This window comes from Crassostrea angulata, chromosome 7 (genome assembly GCF_025612915.1).
Source record: "Crassostrea angulata isolate pt1a10 chromosome 7, ASM2561291v2, whole genome shotgun sequence".
Taxonomy (NCBI): Eukaryota; Metazoa; Mollusca; class Bivalvia; order Ostreida; family Ostreidae; genus Magallana; species Magallana angulata.
The window spans coordinates 39,636,680-39,655,876 of record NC_069117.1 but is presented as its reverse complement, the minus strand read 5'-3'; the positions used below and the strand labels follow the sequence as shown (position 1 = coordinate 39,655,876).

At 31.7% G+C, this 19,197-nt stretch overlaps 1 protein-coding gene across 8 annotated transcripts; it reads left to right on the top strand.

Moving 5' to 3' along the window:
- Window positions 1-1,909: 1,909 nt before the first annotated feature.
- LOC128156620 (N-lysine methyltransferase KMT5A-like) lies at window positions 1,910-18,321 on the top strand. 8 transcript variants are annotated; one of them, XM_052818829.1, is made up of 10 exons: window positions 4,398-4,418; window positions 5,310-5,405; window positions 10,552-10,614; window positions 12,509-12,605; window positions 13,686-13,845; window positions 14,593-14,788; window positions 15,088-15,109; window positions 15,960-16,031; window positions 16,525-16,602; window positions 17,662-18,321. In XM_052818829.1, the coding sequence occupies exons 3-10, from the start codon at window positions 10,585-10,587 to the stop codon at window positions 17,736-17,738; spliced, it is 732 nt and encodes a 243-aa protein (XP_052674789.1). In that variant the 5' UTR covers window positions 4,398-4,418; window positions 5,310-5,405; window positions 10,552-10,584; the 3' UTR covers window positions 17,739-18,321. The 8 variants fall into 8 exon arrangements, with proteins under 8 accessions (XP_052674787.1, XP_052674786.1, XP_052674784.1 ...); XM_052818827.1 differs by lacking the exons at window positions 4,398-4,418; window positions 5,310-5,405 and adding an exon at window positions 1,910-2,225; XM_052818826.1 differs by lacking the exon at window positions 5,310-5,405 and having other exon boundaries at window positions 4,298-4,418.
- Window positions 18,322-19,197: the final 876 nt, after the last annotated feature.

Genomic DNA, 19,197 nt, shown 5'->3' with positions numbered 1-19,197 from the left:
ACGGAAATAAGGGTTTATTGCAAGGAAGATAACTCCGAGAGATTTACGAAATTGCATGGCAAACTCGAAAAAAGTACAATTCGTAAGAAGTATGAAGTCTAATCAAGCTCCGAATTTTTTTTTATCGTCTTGGGTACTGGAAAATCTAAAAGCTAAAAGAAGGTACTCATACTGAGTGTATTACAATGGAAGACATAAAAGAGAAAATAAAAAAATAATGTTACGAGTTATCTTCCTTGCGATAAACCCTTACTTCCCTGTCCTCAAGCACCTTTTAAGAAATCTTACATTTGAGGGTGTGCATCAGTCCATTTATAGAACTGCATCATCAATACTTTTATCATTTTCATTTTCATGACTATTTTCTTACATTTCAATGTGATCTCAAACAATCTTCAACTGTGCTATTGCTTACTATAAAATGTTATTTGAATGGTCAACAACATAATGCATTTTTTGTCGTTATCTGGAGAGTCTAAAATTTTTCCAGAATAATTTTATGTCTATTACATAAAATTTTCGAAAAACAATGTTTTACCTAGATGGTTAAACAAATGCGCAGAATTTAAAAACAAAAACTCCCATATGATTTGAACACCCTCTCAGCCGGGATCGGATACTGTTTAAATTCCTCCGCTAATCACACTGAGCTACGTTGACACATACCGATCAGTGTGAATAACTTTTTTAGTATAAATTTTTGAAGTTTTGCGAAAAATTTGAATTTTGACCCATAATGGGTCTAGACTCCAATTTAATAAATCAATGAAGAAAGGAATAAAAACTTATCCTTTTCATAAAAGTACTTTTAAGATAGAGTCTAGACCCATTTATACCAAAATATTGCAATCTATCACTGTAATTGGTCAAGCACAAAACGTCGTGTGGCTTAATTTGCAAACTTTTCTTGTGTTTTTAGAATGAAAACATGTTAACATGCATCGTGAAAATTTATAGCATAAACAATGTATATACATGCGAGGAAAAAATCTTTATTAGCATACAAACAAGTTCTTTTTTATTGCTTCAAGTGGGATATGTGACGCCTTGTACGTCCCTGTCCTTTAAACCAGTAAAAAAAGCTGTCAATGTGACAACAAACCGGGTTTTCTTTCATGCGAATTGTACCCATAATCCATGTCAACTCTAAATTGATAAACACTACCTACCGTATCCAGTGAAGTACTCATATGCAATATTTTGCCAAAAAATGACCAAGTTCAAAAGCTGGTATTTTTTCATAAATGATCAGAAATCAAAATTCTGCTAATATGCACACCTCTGATATATGTACAGTTTATTTGCAAAAGAACAACTTCCTATCTTGAAAACTATAGGAGGAGTTATCCGTACAATGAGAGTACCCTATATGCAATATTTTGCCAAAAAATGTCTAAGTTCAACCAACATTTTAATAACCGGATTTTTCCGTTGGAAAACCCGGTTAAAAAGTGGAATAAATATTTTTTCGCAAACATTTATTACTACTATGATGATTTATAATCAAATCAAAATGCGAATTTATACTGGTATAAAATGTACCATTGTTTGCATATCTTTGTAAATACTTTACAAATATGTTATTTATTAATAAGTTTATTGTATTCTTTTTGATAGAAGTTTGCAATTGACAGCATACCCCCCCCCCCCCCCCCCCCCCAAAAAAAACCCAGAGAAGCACATGTACTTTGGTAGTAATCTTTTATTTCATTAACATAAAGTATATTTCAACAAAATTTCATGTCAAATCAAATTTTCAGGTCAACTCATATATATATATATATATATATATATATATATATATATATATATATATATATATATATATATATATATATATATATATATATATATATATATATATATATATATATATATATGTGTGTGTGTGTGTGTGTGTGTGTGTGTGTGTGTGTGTGTGTGCGTTTGTATCATGCCGACACCTACGACATGTACTAGTTTACACACGTGCAACTTACTACATTTTCAAAACCTACGACACAAATCCGTGTAGTAAGTTTGCAGAACCCCGTAAATCGGGTTTTTCGACCATGATTTACCCAGAAAATACAAAATTATAAAAAGTGTGAGTTTCCGGTTTACACATGAATTTTGTTACACACGATATCGAGTCTTAATGGGGATGTTACACACTTTGCCCCCTTGCCACATTTGCGCATGCGCAAATTCAACTTCCTATGGAAATAATGGAAACGCAAAAGAAGGTACGATCACTTATTTCTTTCATGAAAAATTAATCTTTTGTTGATTTTTACACCAATTTTCTTTCGAATATATAATTTTAGATCATTTGTTTAAATGCGACATCTGATTTTTCGTTATTCTGCAGCTAAATTGAGGAAAATTTACATGTCTTTGTGTGTGTCACCTCATAAAGTTGTAGATGGTTAAGATGGTTTTCTTTTACGTTTAACTGGGTTTAATTTCGGTAGTAGTCAAACACATGTAGTGTGTGCTTTTTTTAATTTGTGTTTTAAATAATCATTTATTTCATTACAATTTTAGTATACCATTGAAATTTTTGATGAACTCTCAAAAAGTTAGAATTTCCTCTAGACTTTAACAAGTTGCATGTAGCACAATCGAGAATTATGTGCCTCCTGCATGTTCTTCTAAACATTTTAGGGGTTTTAATTGTGAAAATGTGTTGTTATTAGTTCGGGCAATTAAAGAATAATGAAGAAAAAATTAACATTAACTTGGAACTTTTCAAATTTAGACTCTCTACTGAATATACTTTTTATCAAGAGGAGAAAAATATGGATTTCCTCAAGGGGGTCAACAATTTTTCATAGGCCTTAACTGGGGAATGTTTTAATTATAGTCTCTTTTGGAATTCACAACAAACAATTTATCATGAAGAAATAAACAATATGTTTCTTAACTTTCAAATTTACACCCAACACATTTTATCCAAAATAAAGAAATATTTTCTGTTCAACGGCTTTAATTGTGGAGTTTCTTAGTAAAGTTCTCTTCAATCAATCAAGAAAAAATAGCAAATTGTTGCTCTATATTAATCACATATTAATTCTTTCATTAAATTACACCCTCATGAGAAAACTCTAAGTTTCAATTTAATGCCCCCCAAAAAATCAGTACGGTAAATCACTTATAAAAACCCTTTAATTTCATGAGCTTAATTTTTGCACCATAATTTACTCTTCCTTGCATTAAAACAAAGAAATGATTATTAGAATAATTATTAGGAAAAATCCTATTATTATTTACATAAACACCCATGGGGAAACGCAAACTTTTCATTTTAACGTTAAAAAATCAGTAATGTTAAACCCTAATTTATCCTTAATGACATTAAAACAAAGTAATAATCAGTATTAGTTTAAGGGAAAGGCTCATTTACAAATTGCACCCCAAAGGAAAAACCGTGTTTTTCATTTTAATGTTAAAAATCAGCATTAAATTGAAAACCCCTTTTATCCTTTTTTTTGAAAATCCTATTATCATAAACTATGACCCATATGAGGAAACACATTATTTTCTTTTTATCGTTGAAAGATCTGACAGGTATAGTTAAACATTTAGGAAACCACATGCATCTTTCAGGACCAGAATGTACACCCTAATTCCCCCTAATGACATTATTACAAACAAATAATCAGCATTAGTTTGAGGAAAACCCTTTTATTAAGAAATTACACCCCCATAAGGAAACCAATAATTTTTAATTTAATGTTTAAAATTTAATACATGCAGTAAATCACTTAGAAAACTCTCTAAATCTTTTTTTTTTATTATTATTATTATTATCATTTGCACTCTTATTTATCTTTCATTACATTGATACAAAGAAATGGTTCTAATAAGTTTAAGGAAAGATCCTATATGTAGATATATATGAAGTTTGATCCCCATGAGGAAACTCATTTTTTTTTCATTTTAAAATTTAATAAATCATTATAAAAACAATACCCCCCCCCCAAATCTTTCGGGATCAATTTTTACACCATATTCATCCTCATAATTAATGACATCAATGCAAACTTGTAAAACAAAAACAAAAAACCTACAAGAGAGCTAAATAAATACTGAATCTTGTAAACACTCTCCAAAAGTAAAAAAAATATTCTTTAACAAGGTAATTATTTAAACAATTTTACTCTGCTTCATTTTCAAATTCATTGAAGTTTACCTCTTTTTTTTTAAAATTGAAGTTTATTGATTTGAGTGCCTGTAATACATATGAGAACAATTCTTTGTATACGAGTTGACCTGTATACGAATTGGTCTGTGTACGACTTGACCTGACAGTGTTACGACGCGACATATCCGGTAAAAAAAAATGTCACAAAACAAACCCCTCCAAGGCTCCATCCTGCATGCTTTATACGAATTACTACAGCCCCCCAAAAAGGAAAAGAAGCTACGTAAGAACTGTAAGTCGTTTGAATAATTAGTGACAATCTTGTAGGAGAAGTTGAACGTGTGAACAAGTGTAGAACCTCTCTGCGTTTCGTCAGCATGTGCATGTGTTTAACAGCTGCACTTGTAATGTAATGTCCAGCACAATCTCCTAATTTAGCTACATAGCTAGGTTATAACACTTTTTTTTTTTAAAATTGACATTTTAAATAACACATGTCTTTTTTTCTTGTATTATTTTCATAAAATTATTTTGCTAAATAAATGAGAAATGTTTGGAACATATTAGTATGATTTTGATCAACGAAATCGATGCAATGCAATGATAAACAATAATTATTACCGTCGATTGACTAGATAGAATGGTCTTTTCTTAAAATGACACATGTCCAACTAACCCGGTTAAATGATAGAATTTGTGCCCTTTACTGTCATTCTTAGTAGCAAATGAAAAAAGAAATATCTCGGTTGTATCTTGCCTATATTTTCATTTGATTGGTCTCAAATACCTACAATGTTGCTCATTTATAATCCCATTTTACCACATTAACGGTTTTGGCAATGAAATCACTGGTCGCCATGTTAATGATAAAATCCGAGATATTTCGAGTGCAAAATGGCAGGCAAATTCAAACAGAGACACTTTTTGCCTCTGCTGGGGTTTGAACCAGGGTCCTCTGGCACGCCAGTCAAGCACTCTACTGAGCGAGATAAAGGGTTAACCCACTAGCCAGAGCTAGTAGGAATGCAATATACCTGACTCTACCACAGATATATTAACAAAATGCCTTTGTATGACCCATTATATTAATAATGAATATTTTGTGGACTTAATTACATATGCATTTTCAAAAAGGTTTGTAATATAAATGCTGTGTTTTACCCCTGCAGATTGTTTTTAACAGACTTAAAGTCGATGCGAAGCAGATCCGCTTTGCAGCTGCTACATTGCAAGTATATGGGACGAATTCTTACTGTGACCTGAGCGTAGCCTGGTCACGGTAAGATTATTCTTTCTATAGAATGACCAGTACTGAATAGGGTATAGATTTGGCGGTGCTTTAAATGTTCCTGGGTGTTGTTTTGAAATCTTTTTTTTTTCTTTGGCTGATGTACGCTATATTATTGCTGATAGTAATGCAATATTGCTTTATTTAGAATTTTGTCCTAAAAACTTATATTGGAAGCCATTTTACCATTTACGAATAAATCAATAAGTTCTGAATAGCATAGCTGTTTCCATGGAAATCGAATGCAGATAAAAAGTTTTAGCCCTATTTAAACACCATCAATTGAACCTATTGAAAAAGAGGTTTGATGCATACCAACCAGCTATTGGCAATTCTTTTAACCTATACAGTTAAATTAATTTGCATGGATTTAACAAACAAGATCACTATAACAATACTTTACTCTACATGTACTTTCTAAATTCTAATATCTTGTCGGCGTACAGTTGCCGCACCTCCATTTATCATTACTGTGGTTCAATATGATTTATTTAAGACTTAGTAAGAAAATTTAATGAATTCCAGAAGTAATTGTTTTAATCTATTTCTTCATATAATCCTGAAACATACAAAAACAAATTGAGTTTTTGGAATTTGTAAAATGGCAGCTTAATAAGATTTTTCATCCTTCTGCATTTTTTAAAATTTATATCCTGCATGCTTATATGGGTATGTAAGAATAATACCAAAACAACTTTTGATAGAAGAAATCTTGTTACATGTGAAAATATAAGGCGTCAACAGACTATTTTATGCACATAATAACGTTGCAATGACCTGGCAAAGCAAAAGTTTAATATTGGTTGACTAATGTAAGACTGTAGTATTGAATACGTACATGTATATGACCGCAAAAAATGAAACTACTGCAAAATTTAAACAAGCATTATAAGTGTATTATATTAAAGGTAATGATTTTTTCTCCAACTTTTATTTCCATAACTATTTGCTATTCAACATATGAACTATTCGGAACTGGTCAACGACTGTATGAATAAAATTAAAGATTTACTATAAATTACAAAAGAGGTAGCCTAAGGGGACATTTACTTTTAAGTTGAAGTTTCTGACTAGCTTAATAATAATTCGGATGCTAAAAAGTTAAAGTCAAGTGAAGAAAAAGAGTAAAAATAGATATCAAAAACAGTTTCTGTGGTTAAGGAATAAGGTGCACCATCCAGTCTTTAATCTATCTTTCTATAGACTATCAGATGATGAATCAAATTGCCTTAAAAATAAGCCCCTTTCTGAGTTTCACATCACTTTATAGCAAGATACAGGAATGCCTATTGGGGGCAGTCTGCAGAAATCCAACCCAGAATATTGGTAACAAAAAACACTAAATTCCTCTCTGACACAAACAAATAAAACTATTTCAGGGGGAGGGGATTGTAGCAGCTCATCTCATGACTTGAGGGTGGTACATTTAAAGGAAAAATTCAAATTCTAGATGGGGAGGGGGTGGTATACCTGGATGGAACAATGCATATAAAAAATGGCAGGTGAATAAACAAGGATGTTTTGCAAATAGGGCACATGTTGAAACATTAGATTGAAGTCATCATGGTAATACATGCATGTAATTCATGAATTGTTCATGTCTAGTTGTCTATTTCTTGAACACCCAGCTAGCTACATGTACATCAGTTTGACTATATCTGTGGTTATCTGAATCTAAGATCAAGCAAGAGGAGATTTGATATTAGTATTGACCCAAATTGTTGTTTTAAAAATTACAAGAGCCTTTTTTATTTATATTACAGAGATAAAACAAATACATACATGTATGGAGAACTCTCTCGGTAGTGTGCACATGATGTATGAGTTGTCTAATTGTATGGTCTAATTTCAATTTGGTTGGACTGACAATTTATGAATATGAGCATTTTTACTTTCTAATTTTCTGTCTAAAATTTTAATCAATTAAACCTTAAAATGAGTTATTTAATCTGCGCAATTCTCATCTGGTTTAAGGTTGAGGCTGACTTTAGTTTGCATGGTTCATGTTTTTGTGCATTCTGATCGAGTAAAATACAGTGTATTTCAACCTTTTATGATTTTTATATAGATATAGACATTTATTAAATTGAACACAATAAACACATGATAAACAATTTTTTTTCAACAATTTTTCTGTGGTTTGGTAGGTGAGCATTGCCATTGATCTTGCTTTATATGTCGACATTATGATAAAATGAAGCTTTGTAGGAGTATATAGGAAAAAAGAAAAAGTAAAAATCGTAACCCTTTGAAATTGTATACACTAAATGATGGTATCTCCAGGGTTATTTTGCTTCATTTTGAATGAATCCATCATAGCAATTAATCTACATTTGTAATACATGTACCCAAAATACATGTATATAGCAAAATTTATCAACTGTTCATATTTTGAGATGACCCTCACTTAAACTAGATGGTTGAATTTAGTATTTTTTACATATAAGGTTCAAAATGATATTGCTAATCGCGATATCACAATTCAAAGAAAATCTCTATTGTAGTATTTTTTTAAATCTGCTACGAAGTGCGGAAAATGAAAATTCTCTAAATATTCCTATAGAAAAATATACCTGTATTTTGAGATTGCCCCCCCAAAAAACCAGATGGTTGCTTTTTCTTTTTTTTAAAACTAGAGCTGATGTAAATTACATATGGTTAAAAATAAAGCGGTTTTCTAATGTTTTTTTTTTATGCACCCCCCCCCCTTCCCAAATCGACCAGCTTAAATTATACTTGAGTTCAGGAAATCAGGGACATATACATGTATGTACACTCAGGTGCCAAAAGTAGGTCAATTTATTTTTTCTTTTCACCATATATTAATTGAATTTTTTTTTTTTTTAGAATTGTTAAAATGAAACCCTTTGACCATGTACATTGAAAAGACTTGGATTGATACATTAAGAATTTTTCTAGCTCTTTTTGCATCTTATTTGAATATTTTTCCAACCTTCTATTACTGAAATTTAATATAAACAGTTCAAAGTAAGATTTTTCGGCTCATACATTGCAAAAAATATATAGTAGAGCTCTTAAAAACTATCTCAGTGTTGTGTTTGAAATATTCAAATTTTACAAATGAGTTGTCAAAAACTAATGTACGACAACAAGTGGAAATTGAATCTACTATGCTGGAAATCAATATCAACTTCTTCAAAATCTGACCAATAATCTGACCTGAAAACCTTTTAAAAAAAAGTCTTGTTTTCGATGAAATATATAGGGAAAAACAAAAAATTGACATACTTTTGGCGCATTAGTGGACAATCATGTAATAATGCCTGATATTCATGGTCTGTGTGTTGCCTCTTTACCAATCTTGTGCAGTAAGTTTCAATTGAATAACATATACATTATTTTATACATGTGAATCAACCCACCTTGTGTAATGAGTTTTCTTGCAACCAACATTTACCATGGTTGGTTGCATTGCCAACAATTTTATGTATTTCATATGCACATGTAGTGTCAATTTTCTTGCCAATATAATATATATTTCCTAGACACATATAGCAAGTTTCCCAATTACACCAGTATAAATTCACCTCACAGATGTAGTGAGTTTCATTGCCAATTAATGTACATTCCTACACACATGTAGTGAGTTTCTTGTCCATATTCATTTAAATTACCACACACATGTAGTGAGTTTCCTTGTCCATATTCATTTAAATTACCACACACATGTAGTGAGTTTCCTTGTCTATATTCATTTAAATTACCACACACATGTAGTGAGTTTCCTTGTCCATATTCATTTAAATTACCACACACATGTAGTGAGTTTCATTGCCAATATACAGGTAACTCTCAATGGCTCGAACTTTGATTGGATCGAAGTTCTTGATCGCTGGAAGTGAGTCTAGGGTCCCGATTTTTCCCCTATATAACTAAGCAAATTTACTATTGATTTCTCAAACTCTTGATCTCTCGAAAACCCTAGCTTGATCTCTCTAAGTCAAACTGCAGTCCCGTTCATAATCTATAGTTTCTTACTCTCGATACCTCAAAGTCTCCATGTATCTCCAAGCGCTATACCTAAATAACACCTTAGACGCGGGACTTGTGTCACGAGTTGTTTGTTCAGGCGGCACTTGTCCTGCAAGGTGATAATTGTTTGATGACTGACTATACCAATACCTAATCTATAATTATCACAACCGTTTTACGATAATTTGGAGACGCAATGAAAATGAGAAATTAATTGAGATGAAACGATAATATTGAGCCATGGTCAAATTTTAGAATTATAAAACTGTTAAAAGTATGCTTATCAGCATCATTGTCATTGTAATGATTATATTGCTGAACAAGTTCTTAAAGCTGGTGAAGGACCCTTGCGGTGGGAACAATGGGTGATACTTAGTTATCACATTTATGACATGTTAATCGTCTCGCACTCCAGTAGTACTGAGCAATTTGGTCTTAATATGATGCATAAAATAAATAATTATATTATGAATTTATTCAATTATAGTTGTTTGAATTTAGTTTTAAAAACATCCAGTTCTGTATATTTTACTGAAAAGAAAACGTTGTTTAAGCATGAGCGTAAGGTTAGCACTAATTAAATGGCTTAATCATAACATCCGGTAAGACTAATTTTAAAACCCATTGGTCAACCCAGAAAATTCCGAACTCTTGAAAACTCGAACTCTTGAAACTTCAAAGTTTTTCCTTGGACCCATGGACTTCCAGCTATCGAGAGTTACCTGTACAATCCTACACACATGTAGTGAGTCTCCTTGTCCATATTCATTTAAATTACCACACACATGTAGTGAGTTTCATTGCAAATATACCTTTCCACACACATGTAGTGAGTCTCCTTGTCCATATTCATTTAAATTACCACACACATGTAGTGAGTTTCCTTGTCCATATACATTTCCACACACATCATGTACATGTATAGTGATTTTCACTGAATTGGATTTCATGTGATAAACAATAGTCATCATGAGGTGATAATGATAATAATAATTAAGGTGAAAAGTTAATAATTATCCACCTTATATACATTTAGTATAATATCTCATAACTCACATTAATGAAGTATGGCATATCTCATATAACTCACATTTTAATTTGTATTGGCATTCATGTACAACTTCTTCTTCTTCTTTTTTTTTAGCTTATGTAAGTTATAAAGCAGTCAACTAAAAAGATGGCAGCTTATTCAAGGGGGAAAATTGCAGTAAGTGAAATTTTTAACATTGTACATACAGTTGAACTTTTAAGGTATATTTCAAACAACAGTACATGTGTATCGAATACCATTGATATGTTAAAGTTATTTGGGTGTGCATATCTCTCATTCTTTAAGTAAACATTTTACCGGTGATATCTCAAATTCTCATATTTAGATGTTTATTCTTGTTTTTGCTTAGTGTGACATATTGAAGTTTTCTATAATTGTCATACAGTCACAATATATGCTCAAATTGTTTTATCAGCAATTTGAGCAAAATCAGTTGCTCGGTCTGTTTTGTTTGTTAGTGAAATTATCACAACAGAAAAGTGAATTAATCAATGGTTTTATCAAATTTATGATAATAAAAAAACAATGCGACAGTATTAAGTATTACAGTCCCTTAAACCATCTACTTTCCCATTTTTTCGTGCATTCATCATGCGCTCACCGTGCATTCACCGTGCGCTCACCGTGCACTCACAGTGCGTTCACTTGCACTCTTCACTCCGCTCCTTTTGTGCACACTGTTCAGAAAGCGCTCATTGTGCGTTCACCTTTGTTCACTTATCGTTCACTGTTCACTTATCGTTCGAATTCAGTCCGTTTTCATTCATTTTCATTCGGAACTTCAAAAATGAAAGAATCGATCTCAGCAAAATGAGGAAAAAAACCTTGCGTTAAGGTGAAAGGAAACTAATATTACACATAAAGCATCATTTTAATTAGAATTTAATCCGTGGAATTTAAAGTACACATTCTTGAGCAGGTCTGTTTTTTGCTGTTGCTGTTTTTTATCACTCTCCTAAACAGGCATTTTTTTTGTTGATCCCAAAATGGCTTAAGTATGCAGTTACTGTGAAAATTTTATGCTACACAATACAGCAATAAATTGATACACAAATAATATTTAATGATTCATTTTAAGATAGTCAGTCCAGTCGTTTAAAAACAGAAGAATTCAATCAACTAACGATTCGACACATATATATAAATATAAGAAACAGACATTGTATTTGTGTATTTTTCACGATTCAAATAATAATTCCTTCGATTCCAAATCACAAACATATCCATGTTCGACAATGAACTGTCTTACTGAACAGATCAACTTAAGATAGTAAACATAAATGTGTGTTAATTTATAGATTAACAATGGTTTTATGTATTATTTAGACATTTTTATCATTACATTACTCGATTATCTGTTGATAAAATTAATATTATGGTCTTAAATTTGGTTTTATTTAACTGTTATTCCTAAACATGCATAAATGGTATGGTATAACTTTAAAGATAATACAGGATATATATTATTTGCAGGATAGTCGATAGGATAGGACTGTTTTGTCAACTTTCAAGATAGCAGCACTGTACGTGTAGTTTATTAGCATGTTTTTCCTGATTTCCGTCAAAATACAATGTAAGGATAACCATCGAGACACTCCGAATAAATCGTTCATCTTGCGTTCACATATCGTTCATCGTTCAGCGCTTTATGTGCACTCTGCCTTCGCTCATCGTTCACCTTTCATTAGCGTTCACCAGATTCCGTTCAGCGTGTGCCTACGTAGAATGTTTCAGGGACTGTTTGTGTAAAATTAGCATTCTAATTTATGTATGTAATATATCTTTTTTATGTATGCACGGTGTCAGGGCTCTACATTAACTTTTTTTCCTTCTTGTCCATTCGGACAAGTGATTATTACCGTGTGCATTATATAAGTAATATTAATAAAGTTTTTATTTTGATCTTGAAATAGTTGAAAAGGAGTTTGCAAACCAAAATGGAAGGCCTTAAGATAATTTGATTTTAAAATCAATGTGATAGTTTAAAAGACAAATTTTGCATATTTTGAAATAAAACTTTTTTCTAATGAGTAATTTATTTATGTGCTAGAAACAACGAATAAGCCCTAAAAGAGAGGCAGAATTTATGTGTCGTTCTGGACTGGACTGTGATGCATTAAAAGTTGAATTGATCAACAGAAGAATTGGTGAGTTGATACACATCTATTACTACTATACATTAAAATAAAAGACTCGAATTTTTGGGCTTTAATATCGAGAAATCAGAAGAGAACTGTCTTTTGTTCTTTATTTTTTAAACATCATTGGTATTTGAAGATTACCAGTTTGTTTTTATTTTTTCTCAATCAAGCTTCGCTTATTAATAATCAATGAAAATTCCTTATAAAAATCCGGAATCATCTGGATTTTTTTTATTCTACAATCTTGCGCATGTGCATTCCATTCACGCTAAATCACGGGAGGCTCTTTAGTTTATGTTTCCACAATATCACACTTGCATGGATAAACTCAGAAATGATAATACACATATGTTTAAATTTTCATTGAAAATTTGCTATATCCTGAGAGTTTGAATGTCAACATGTTGTGTAAATTCGAAGTGAGTAAACAACATTGGTAAAAAAGTGTTGAATTCTTCATTAATATGAATTAAATTTTTAGAAGAAAGGTATTTACAGCCTCAAAATGGTTTGTTATGAATAATTTGACTGTTAATCACAATGCAGCTTCAATAATTTTCTCCAAAACCGTTTCGAAGCGATTATGCAATTTTTTGCTACATTACGGGTATATGAGAGGCATTTCAACTGTGGTGAAGGCCTGTCCCGAGACATATTTAGATTATTCTAACTAAGCAGAGTGTAGTGAAATTAATAGCATTATTGTAGGCTTAAAGCTTGGTTATGTAAATATGGTGTGTCGATGTATCTATTTCGTGAATGTCCGATATCATATGCAATATGTCAAACCGTGCATGCACGGGTCAGAGTCTAGTGTAATAGAAAATAGTATCATTTCTTTGTTTTTATGTACCAATCTACTCAGTTTCACACATTTGTTTCCCTTGATTATGCAGATCCTTAAATGAAAAATGTCATTAGTTTCTGGAACAATTTTAGCCCCTTGAATTTGATAATCACAATTATACAAATAATTCCATAATAAAAGGCATTTATAAATAAATTAGGTTTTGTACATGATTTGTGAACACACTGTACAATCATGTAATGCAAAATATTCACCAATATTTTTTTTCTTATTTTAAGGATATGGGGTTTTTGCAACTCAAAATTTTCCAAAAGGAAGCTTTTTGGTAGAATATGTTGGAGAGAGAATTGTGCCCAAGGAAGCAGAAGAAAGAGAAAAGAAGCGCAAAATAAAACATACTAGTTATATGTTTTACTCTAAGTGGAATGGTCTGAAGTGGTAAGCAAATGTAATATATTTATTGTGATTGTTATGAGAGAGAGAGAGAGAGAGAGAGAGAGAGAGAGAGATACAATTGTTTTATTTACCTATTTTAGATTTTTTGTAATACAACTTTTTCTGGTTCTTATGAGAATGTGAAATTGATATCGATATACAGTTTACTAGATGCTGGGAATTGTACAATTTAGGTCAGATTTTGATGACAGAAAATTAATTAGAATTTAATAAAAAAAAAATTGTGTTTGAATATTCTCACCACCCTGGCAATTTGTTTTTAGAAATTGCAGTGTTTGCGGCAGGTTATGAGTTCTGAGAATTGGCAAAAAACCATTGTTACGTACATTTCAACTAAATATGGAGATGAAAATGATATCCTGTATAACTATTTGCACTTTATAAAGGAAAGTAAAGTGAGCATGAGATGAAAAGTTTTATACAATGATTAGGTATTTTCTATTACCATGATTACACTATAATTCAGTGAATAATTCATTCTGACATCTTTGCTTGATGACTAAAATAACACTATGCATACATAACAGGATTGGAAATATAATGACGGCCAAACAGAGATTTGAACCAGGGCATCCAGAATCACTAGATATGTACTCTACCAACTGAGCTATATATAACCACCGATGATCAAACCAGTCCCACTTTCACACATATATGTGTAAATTCATTTTCATTAAATACCGGGTGCAACCCTGCAAAAATCTATAAAATTGCTTTTTTTGTTTGTAGCATTGATGCAACTAACACTGAAAGAAAGGGGAAGTATATAAAGGACGAGGAAGTCGGAAGTCCGTTGAATAACTGTGTTATGCGCCTTTTGGTTACCGAGAATTATCCAAGGCTCTGCCTCTTTGCAAATAGAGATATTAAAGCTGGAGAAGAGTTAAGATATGATTATGGGGAAGCCAACCTACCTTGGCGACAAGTATGTGACAATTTTAATAATTGTTGATGTGTTAATGTGATTTAAATGTCAAAAGGATTTAAAAAAAAATGCACATTGTTTAACATTTCATATTGTTTTTTACAACAAGAATTAGTATAATCAGTGAATCAATTAATTTTTAACCTGTATAATATTGAGTTTACTGCGCAAGAGTACATGTAGTTCAGAACTGCACAGTAATAAATACTATATAATTTAATAATAAATTGTTACAACTATTGTTCTCTGATTCACCTGATGATAATCCATTTGATGATAACCCATTTGATGTCAACCAGGACAGTGAGGAGAACAATGAAGGTTACTTTTACTTAATGTTTCTAGTGTTCATTTTGATTTGATACATGTACATGTATTAAAATGTATTTAATATTTATGTGTAACATATGTCATAACAAATACTGGTACACATTTCCTGCACATGTGGTGAATTTCCTTTCCATTTTGAATGCATTTCCCACACATATGAGTGAATTTCTTCGCCAGTGTACATTTACTACACATGTAGTGAGTTTTCTTGTCCATATTCATTTAAATTACCACACACATGTAGTGAGTTTCCTTGTCCATATTCATTTAAATTACCACACACATGTAGTGAGTTTCCTTGCCAGTATACATTTCCACACAGATGTAGTAAATTTCCTTGTCCATATTCATTTAAATTAACTTTTTCAGTGTTTTTGCTTGTGATAACATATGATAACACAGTTGATTTTGTACTATACAGTCCATTAAATTCAAATAACGTATGATTTGGGTGCAAGCAGGGTTTGCTTATTTATATTCAAATATTTAATTGTACAACTGCTGGAAATTGTCAAATCCATCATAAAGCCCTCGAGCTTCCTTGGATTTGATCATGCCCCGACCAAAATTATCACCCCATAATACATGTACTGAAAGAATGATTCCTTATTCCTTAATAACTACCACACATCTGTAGTGAGTTTCCTTGCCAATATACATTATCTTCACACACGTAGTGAGTCTTCTTTTCAATATACATTAATCATGCACATTTAAAAAGCAGACTTTGATGAAATTGATTTCGCTGACAAAGGTGTGTTTATAAATCATGTTTTTATTTTCTGTCTATTCCCCAAGAATTTTCAAGGCTGTTTATTGATGTGTCTTTTCTTCAATATAGAAACTATTGATACTGAAACCGAGAGTGAAAAAGAAGTTGATGATGATTCCAACACTGCATCCCCCATGGAAGGTACTTTTCATTCAGTTGATTAGATCCAGATCTGTTTTAATATTCCAGAGTTAGGTAGCTTATTAAAGTAGAAGGTATTGCAAAAAATGTTTAAATATAAGTAGGGTGTGCACTGTTCAACCTGCCAACTGTGCAATCCCGTACACTGGACATTCTGACCTCATACTTGTATTTTATTCCCAATTTTTTTTTATAATGTATCTAGGATAAAACACTACACTGTAAGTTTCATAACCAGCTGAGGTTTTATTTGGTCAAAGTACTTTAAGTAATTCAACACATTACATAATGTACATGCACAGTAATTGCTTGTTGGCTAGGTTACCGTTACAAAGATGTCCTGTAAGGTTAAAAGTTATGGTCGTTTTAGAGCATAGTTAACTACATTTTCTAGTTAATAGTAAATAGTGTATACTGTGTAATTTCATACCTTTTGTGCTACTTGAGGTGAATTTTTATCGAGATGTAATTAACATTGTATATTGTATCGCAGTTCCATGTAAAAGTAAAAAGCTAAGCACAGAGAGATCATCATGCCCACCCCATGCAAAACCTGAGGCTCAAGGACAAGGTGTTATCTTTGATTATATAAATTTAAAACTTTTTACGGACACCACCTGCCAGTTGCCATTAGTGACAGTAACTTAATTGCATATAAATTAGGTATTGTAGATTCAAGTTTGTTCAAATTATGGTCCCTGGGGGTAGGGTGGGGCTACAATGGGGGATAAATTATATATAGAGAAAATCTTTAAAAATCTTTTTCTCAAAACTATTAGGCCAGAAAAGCTCAAATTAAAATGGAAGCATCCTCAGGTAGTGTAGATCCAAGTTTGTTCAAATCATAGTCCCTGGGTGTAGGGTGGGGCCACAATTGGAAGATCAAGTTTTACATAGGAATATATAGAGAAAATCTTTAAAAATCTTCTTTTTTAAGACTATTAAAAGTATTTGGCCAGAAAGGCTTAAACTTGTGTAGAGGCATCCTTGGGTAACTATGTAAATTCAAGTTTGCGAAATCACAGTCCCTAGTGGTAGGGCGGGGCCGTGATGGCGGTTTGGATTTTTACATAGGAATATATAGAGAAAATCTTTAAAAATATTCTGGGAAAGTTTTCGGTCCTAAACTCAGTACTTAGTGTGAAAGCACGGGTTATGCAGATTTAAGTCTGATGAAACCCTGATTCCATAACGAAAAGTGGTGCCACAAAATGGGGGGGGGGGGGGGGGTATTTAGGAATAAAGAAAAATCTTCTTACAAGTACAACAACAAAAGGGGCTTGGTATTTACCAAAAATAAAGAGGTGGATAAAAAATGGCAGATTTTCAAGTTTTTACTGTACTTAGTTGTCAAGATATTTTGATACTGTTATGCTAATTTGATCAGAATTAAGGCAATTGTTGCTCAGGTGAGCGATGTGGCCCCTGGGCCTCTTGTTTAAATTCTTGGATACAATGAATGAATGAATATCTTTTTACTATTTTTCATACAGTTTTAACATTCAAAGGAAGGATACCAATTTTTAAATAAAGACTATACATTTGGGCTGAAGAACAAATAACCTTAATGACAAAAATATGATAAAGATACAGCAATTTTAAAATAATAAAATCTTATTTTTTTTCACAGTCAGTGTTCAACGTCACACATGGACTGCTTTAGAAAGGCATCCTTGGAGCGACAGTTTAATAACTTTATCAAACTAGGGAAAACTCCTGGTCAGCTTGACTGTTTAAACGCCATTAGGAAGGAAAAGGCATATCAGGCTTCACGTGGCGCAATGTGAAGTTTGCTGTCAAAAACATAATACCTCTCGTCTGAGAAGTTGCAGAAAATGAAATTCCAAGTGGTCGCAACGTTAAATTTCTATGTGTTATAATTATGTTACCGTAATGAAGTTCGAATGCATACTGTTTGTGCTGTATTATCAATTTGTTAATAACATTATGCCAGTATCTAAATTTAATACAGGGTGCATGCATTTGTGACAAATGCTTATTGGCTTATACAAATGTACATTTATTTTTTTGTCTGTTATTCTACTTCCTATTCCATGAAACATTTTGAAATGGCAGAAATGGGTAGACATTATTTGATATTTTAATTGATAAAATATGATCAGAAATGTAAAGAAGGGCACGCATCATGCATGATAATGTCAATAATTGATTGAAATTATTTGAATTCATAAACAAAATTCCATATATCATGAATTGCTATGAAATTATGTACTTTTAAATTTTAGATTAAAGTTGTTTGATCCTAAAATAAAATGAATTATAATTAAGATTCTGCAGTTGATTTATGTTTTGTTTGAAGAAGTGTTCAAAGTCCACAGGTCTAGATTTTACAAAGCAAGTGGCAAATAGGAATTTATTTAATTTAAACAGTATATGTTTTTAAAGAAATGAAACACACATGAAGACTTTTCAATTCAATTAGATTTTCTTATAAATTCAGTCTTGATAGGGTGCGTAAAAATTAGCAAGAAATCCTAATTATTTAAGTCATACAGTGAAAGTGTAAAGTGTCTTTTATAGGAAAAACAGTTAATAAAAGCATACAAGTTGCAATGGTATAGACTGTGCATGTCCTTTGACAAGAAATATTACTGTCTCGTATATGTTTCAAATTACAGTACATATAACATAAAATGTTGAATGAGTTTACATAATTGAATTATATATGTAATTAACATAAGATTCTTTGTATCGAAGTAGGGTCTGGTGCTAAATATAATGTAGTTTAAATAGAAAACGTGCATATGTGGAGAAAAGTGTGAAATGCAGTCTAATCTTATTTATCCAGAATTCACTTAGTATATATTGTTCTCCACAAATTTGACAATATATGCATCTTGAGTATACCATAATGAATTGATTAGATTAGCCTGAGTATTAGAATTAGTATTAGAATAATTCGTCTTGCAGCTTGCTGAAATTATTAGATCTCTCTATCTCTCTCTCTCTCTCTCTCTCTCTCTCTCTCTCTCTCTCTCTCTCTCTCTCTGTGTGTGTGTGTTCAGTAATAAATGGTTTATGTGGTAAATTTCCTTTGAATCTTCAATCGATCACATGACTAGCTAGATGTATTGACTTTGGGGTAAATTAGGAAGAAATACACACTGTAGTGAGTTTCTGGTGTGTATTCACAATGAGTCATGTG